Source organism: Quercus lobata, chromosome 6 (genome assembly GCF_001633185.2).
Source record: "Quercus lobata isolate SW786 chromosome 6, ValleyOak3.0 Primary Assembly, whole genome shotgun sequence".
In the NCBI taxonomy this organism is placed as follows: Eukaryota; Viridiplantae; Streptophyta; class Magnoliopsida; order Fagales; family Fagaceae; genus Quercus; species Quercus lobata.
In genome coordinates, this window is record NC_044909.1 from 15503630 (window position 1) to 15510549 (window position 6920).

At 34.6% G+C, this 6920-nt stretch overlaps 1 protein-coding gene across 2 annotated transcripts; it reads left to right on the forward strand.

Annotated features, from left to right (window-relative positions):
* Nucleotides 1-506: 506 nt before the first annotated feature.
* LOC115993666 (protein SIEVE ELEMENT OCCLUSION B-like) lies at nt 507-6487 on the forward strand. Of its 2 annotated transcripts, XM_031117610.1 has the most exons (8): nt 507-809; nt 1903-1944; nt 2603-2695; nt 2852-3297; nt 3588-3682; nt 3810-3940; nt 4795-5253; nt 5633-6487. In XM_031117610.1, exons 1-8 carry the CDS (start codon nt 606-608, stop codon nt 6227-6229), a joined length of 2067 nt encoding a protein of 688 aa, XP_030973470.1. In that variant the 5' UTR covers nt 507-605; the 3' UTR covers nt 6230-6487. The 2 variants fall into 2 exon arrangements, with proteins under 2 accessions (XP_030973470.1, XP_030973471.1); XM_031117611.1 differs by lacking the exon at nt 1903-1944.
* The last annotated feature ends 433 nt before the right edge of the window (nt 6488-6920 follow it).

Below are 6920 nucleotides of genomic sequence, written 5' to 3' on the forward strand. Positions count from 1 at the left end.
GGATTAGATCCCGAAAAGGTAGGGCTCACACACTGCATTTATCTAGTGACATTTTAGCAGTAAAGCTTTCAGTCTACCGTCAACTGTTGTGACATCTTGCTAAAAATCTAATGCAACCGTTAGGTCCCAAAAAAATCCAGCATAAGTGAAAATAGAAAAATGTTTGAAAAGTGCTAAAAATGCTGTACATAATAAGATGAGACCAAAAAAAAAAAAAAAAAAAAATCGTAGAAGAAGAAGAAGAAATATTCCTGCACGTGATTAAAATAACTATCACACATTCACATCATATAGTTTTGTAATCTTGTAATAATGTAATCTAAACCACCAATAGTTTTGTTTTGAGTGTCCAAAATTTCCTTTTATTAGTTACCACATAAATTGAGGGATAATTGAATATAGAGTACAGACAAATGAGTATACTTCACCGAGGCCCTGCATCGCACCGTAATTACCGTTTGCGCTCACTCTTATGGCTCTATAAATGGACATGGGTAGCTTGAGTGCAATGACACAAACCATCTTTGCCTCTTTCCTTTATGGTCCTAATAACCTAGCCAAAGGGCTCTGATTCTAACCCATCTTCGTTTGTGTAACACAACAATATGGCCAGCAACGCCCTTGGCTCTTCACAGCAATCCAATAAGGGTGGCCCGAGCTTGTTTACCTTGTCTGAGCAAGAGATCCTGAACCAAATTTATTCAACCCACCATGTCCATGATGATGAAAAGTTTGATGTTGAATCTCTTTTCATCATCGTTGAGAACATCCTTAAGCGTGCTACTGTCGTCGTTGATAATGTAGTGCTGGTACAGTACCAACTTATTCTTTTGACCAATATTTATTGCACACATTTTTATTCACACGTAAAAATGCATTGAAAACATAACTTCAAGTCACGATTTTTAAATAAAAATCATGACTTTAAGTCACATTTTAAGCATATAACAAGTATTACACATAATTTAATATTTATGTTCAGGTTACACTTACAGTTTTCACACCCTTATTAGTCCGCCACCAATATACCAAATTGGTTAATTAGAGAATTTCAGCAATTTAGCTAGCTAGCTGGTCTTACCTTTATGGTTAATTTAGTTAATTTATAGTTTTTGAAAATTATTCTTCCACATTCTTGAAATACTTGTCTCATTCTTTTTTTTATTGACTTTTCATATTCATCATGTGTCATAATATAATAAATACAAATATTTTTAAAATATAAGGATTTTTTTTTGGTATACATAGAAGTGCAAACTTTATGTGTATAAAGTTTATTTCAAGAATGTAAAAGAATAATTTTTTCCTTTTTTCTTTTTATTATTTTAAACAAGAAAAGGGGAGACCATGTGGGTTTTTCCTGGGACTCAAGTCTTATGGTGTGTTTGTTTGGAGGTGAAACAAAGTAGATGGAAAACTTTGAAGAGAAAATGAAAAAGAAAACTTTTTTAGAATGTATTTGGTTGGGTGGGGAGTAAGAAAAATAAATAGCAGGGTCTAGATGTTTTCTCCCTAGACCCGCCAAAATGGAGAGAAAAATGAGTGGAGATGCAATTTTTCTTGATTGACAAAAATGCCCATGTGCATGTGCACATGAATGTGCATGTGCACATGAACTTCGTCCAGTTTTTTTTTTTTTTTTTTTTTTTTGACTTTCTAGGGCCTAGGTGTGATAATTGTTTTTTTTTTTTTGGTGGTTATTTGTCACTTTTTTGTTTGAATTGGGCATCATTTTTTAACAAGGGTATATGAGTAAATTTATTCAAACTTAATTTTTCCATCCCTCTACTTTTCCGCTCCCAACCAAATGAAAAGAAGAAAAATTAAAATCTTTCATATCTTCTCACTTTTTTATCATCCCACAACTTTCTATCCTCTCACTTTTTCACTCCAATTAAACAGACCCTTAAATATATGCTCCAAGAACAACCGGACAAGAAGCAGGTCTCTTTTCCTCACCTCTTGTTTAGCCATTGGTTGCCCATTGTCAATGTCTGGTTGAAATGCCTTTTCTTATTAGAAAACGTGGACTATTTTATTTATATTTTATTTTTTTGTTTTGGATGAATGGAGAAGATGGAAATGGAGTATTTATTTAGTAAAGTACAGTGTGGCATGATCATATACTCTCTTTTCTAACATAATAATGGGAATCACTATTTAAATTTATGGTAGATTCTACCATTTATGTGAGAGTAAAGAAGAGTAATTTATGGCTTTCAAAAAAAAAAAAAAAATTATGGGCTTCCTAGAATACACGTGACATGTTACTCTTAGTCAATAATAGCAATTCAACTAATTTAAAATATTCTTTCTCAAAAAAAAAAAAAAAAGGTTAAATATTGTTTCTCAAAAAAAATTAATTAAAAAATATTAGGTAAGTTTTAAAAATCAGACAAAAAGGTCATTATTATTTGTATTAAATGATTTATTTTCATTGTAAATACTAAATACCTAATAGTATTTTTAAGTAGAGTGATTTTCAGGTTAGAATCTCTAATTCTTACCTTCTTTGTTTTCCCCCCCCCCTCATGTTTATCTTCTTCTTCTTCTTTTCTTTTTTTTTTTCTTTTTTTTCCTAATTACTCGCAATTCACTGCAGGGTACTCATGCAACTGTTGAAGACTTGGAGGAGAAGACACCCAAAGCAAGTTTTAGTCCACCCATATGTGCACTCAAGAATATTTCCTGTGAGGTAATTACCAGTAATTACACAGAATGTTTTTTCCCCCTTACCCAAAGTGTGGTACAACCCTATAAGACTCTAATAATTAAGGATACTCATGGTTCTTATTTTATTTTGGTCAATCACATAAATATTTTTTTATTATTGATGAATATAAAATGTCAGATGCAATGCAAGGCCCCTGGTGAAGAAATTGCTCACAAAACAGCTCTCACAATACTTAACAAGCTATCAAACTATTCCTGGGATACAAAGGCAGTGTTAACTCTTGCAGCTTTTGCTTTGGATTATGGGGAATTCTGGCAAATAGCCCAAGCTCCGGCGTCGGACCAACTAGCCAAATCAGTGGGAACCTTGAGGCGGGTACCTATGCTCTTGAAGCGTCCAACCCTGCAGAAACATAGGCAATCACTTATTGAGCTTAACAATGTGATCAAAGCCACACTGGAAGTGATTGAATACATCTTTGAGTTGGAGAAGATATCAAATTATGACACAAAGGATGTACCAGCATTATCAACAGGCGTGGAGCACATCCCAGTGGATGTTTATTGGGCAATAGTAACTATTGTAGCAAGCACAACTCAGTTTTGTTGCCTCATTAACGATGAGTAAGTTCTTATCCAAGCCAATATGATATGCCCCAATCTTAAGGCTTGCTAAAATGCTTATGATTATATAACTTAGAAATGAATTTTGCATTACATCTTGTTTATGTTAAATAGCAGTTTAAATAATTAAATGTCACTAATATATTTTATACTGGCGTGAAATCTATATAATAATGTCTAGCCTCATTGCTAATAGGCTAATAGAGTTACCTAGTATAATTCAAAAAAAAAAAAAAAAAAAAAAACAGTTTTTTGGTATACACCATTTTATTACTAGTGTCAATTTCCAGGTACAAGAAACCGGAACTATCCCCCTTTTCTCAGAAACTCAATTACATCGTCACCAAGCTTAAGAGGCAGATAACAACTATCAAACAACAAATAGGTTAGTGTCTTGGTGGTTCCTTTTGTTCGGATGCAAGCTTCAGTTCATGCATTGTACATTGAAAAAGTTCATTGCCTCAAAATATGGACTACTAGATGTAATGAAGAAAGGTTTTGGTTGATTGTAGAGGTGACAGAGGCTTACTGGAAGCTGGTGAAGGTTTTCCGAACCCCTATAGAGATTATGGAAATATTTAAGCTACTAATTTATACCAAGGACAATGTGCAGCCCCTTATTGATGGTTCTACTAAGAAACCGGTATATGCCCCTTCGAGAATATAAGTTGTTTGTTTGTTTTATTTTAAAAAATTAATTTCCCGATAGATGAATCAATTGTTTGATTGCTTCTTGCAGAAAAAAAAATCCCCTACTTGATCCCCAAGTTGATAGAAAGTAAGTACTAAATGAAAAATTATACAATACTTTTAAAAAAAATAAATAGTCTTTCCTCTTACCTAATAGGAACCTCACTAATTATTTATAGTAGAATTTATCATTCATGTGAAATGTGAATATTAAAGGATTTTTCTTGATAAACTAAATAAAAGTTTGAATTTAGGTCTCTGAAATTAACTCATAATGTCTAATCTAATCATAATGCACTTCATCCATTCTCTTGCACCCAAGAAACCTAAGTTTCAATAATGGGATAAGATCTCATTTCATTTAAATTCTCTTATTCCTTTCAATTTTTAAATAGATGTGAGATTAGTGGTATTTGTTTGATTTGGTGTGGTTTACATGGATTTTCGATTCCCTCAAATAGTTTCTCATTTTGAGAGTAAATTGCACAAATATAATGGACATCAGCTAAATCATTCACAAATGTTAAACCATAATCTGGGACCGATTTGGTTACATACCAATACTTTTGTTGTTACACCATAATATGGGACGTCCAATTTGGTAAATTGCATTCCGTAATAAATGTTATGTAACGTTATGTTGTAAAAATTGTATTACAAACAATTCTATGACCTTGGGTTGGTTCCTCCACTTACGTGTCATTGCTCCAACAGGTAATTTGGATAAATAATATATAAATCGACTAGTATTTTTCATGCTTGAAATGGGTGCTAACACAAGTTTCTTGACGCCCATAATTGTGACAGGTTAGCATTGAAGTGCTGAAGCGGAAGAATGTCTTATTATTCATTTCAAGCCTAGACATTTCTGATGATGACATTTCAATTCTTAGACCAATTCATGATACAATTAAGAAGGAAGATCAATATAAGATTATATGGATCCCAATTGTGGACGAATGGACTGAGGTCTCAAAAAAGAAGTTTGAGATCCTTCGTTCTAAGATGCCATGGTACGTGGTGCAGTACTATTCACCAATTGCAGGTATTAGATTCGTGAAGGAGAAGTGGAACTTCACGGGTAAGCCCTCTGTTGTGGTGCTGAACCCTCAAGGAAAGGTGGAATGTGAGAATGCATTGCACATGATCAGGGTATGGGGAATAAAGGCCTTCCCTTTCACTTCCACAAGGGAGGAAATTCTGACCACTTCAGGGGAATGGATTGGATCCATAGGAGCTGGAATTCATCCAAATATTGAGAACTGGGTAAAGATCATTTCCCCAATCTATAAATTCATATATGTATCGTGCTTATGCATGTACACACATGTATTGTCAATATCAATTATTCTGTTGTTTTTCTTGTATCACACCATTAATTTATCACAATTTTTGTCACAATTTGATGATATATATGATTATAATTAGTGAATTATTACTTTCATATAAGCTCATAACTTTTTCTTTACAACTCACAGTTGCACATGTTAGTAGTAAAAATTGTGCCACAAATATTGTATCCACAAAAGTTGCATATGTATCCAAAAGAAGTCATATAGTTGCATGCACATTTTTTGAAAAAAATAATAATAATGGTAATGTGCATTCAAATAATATTGGGGTTTGATATATGTTGTTCAATCAGATCAAGGACCAAAAGTACATCTTTTTCTATGGAGGCAAGGACAAAGAATGGATCCAACAATTCACTAAAAGAGCAACTGCTATTGCCAATGATCCGATGATAAAAGAAGCAAAGATTTCCATAGAGTTGCACTGCATTGGAAAGGGTAGCAAAGGAGAGGACGATCTTGGCATCCTTGGGCGCTTCTGGACTGGCATTGAGAGCTTGTTCATTTCCAAGACTCAAAGGAAGACTGATACAGACGCTGTGGCACTAGAGATCCAAAAATTGCTATCATACAAGAATGAGAGTGGATGGGTTGTGCTCAGCAAAGGGTCAACTGTGGCACTCAGTGGGCATGGGACAACTATGTTGAAGGTTTTGGAGGACTTTGACAAATGGAAGGAGGTTGTGCGAGAAAAGGGCTTTGAATCCACTTTCAAAGAGTACCATAACAAGGTTCTTCACACTGCTCACATTTGTTGCCGCATTGACATTCCAAAGGCCAGTGGTAAAATACCAGAGAACATGAAATGCCCCGACTGTCCCAGAGTCATGGAGACTTATATCAGCTTCAAGTGTTGCCACATTGATGGTGCCGCTAATGGTCTTCATTGAGTGGCCACCCTACTTTGGATTAGCTAGTATTGCTACTAAATTTAATAACATGGTTGCGTTGGTAACCAGATGCTAGTAGCAAAATAAGTTTGTGACATGACGTTGATGCCACCTTTTTGTTCTATGTTTTGTTGGTTTTGTTGTTCCTTTGTTTTGGTTTATAAGAGGAAATGTGTGTGTAATCGGTATAGATGTTGCAGCTATGTGGCATTCTGTGGTTTTTAAATTTTATTATCACATCTTTTAATTCCACATAAATTCTAGTTCACTTGATAATTTCTTTTGCCTCTTTTTGTGCACTTGAAGATCATGCTTCACTCTTCAATAGAGGGGGGGTGGGGGGTGGGGGGGGGGGGGGGAGGGGGGGGGGGGTGTGTGGGCTGTGGGGAACAAAAGAAAAAAGAAAAAACATTGAACACTACATTATAGTAGAGAGTGAGATCAGTCATACCTTTGCTTCTCGAAGAGGTGGTCTAGGGCCAAAATGGTTCTCTCGAAACGTCTTTGCCTAACCAATAACCATGCATGTGTGATTTTGCATAAATGATCATACAACAGTTACCATTGGATGGTTTCATGGAAATATTAAAATTTATTTTGTGCTAGCCAGAGAATGGGGACCAATTTATATTGGATAAAGTAATACCAATCTTGTTGGTGTAATTGAAATTTTTTTTATCTATCTCCCACT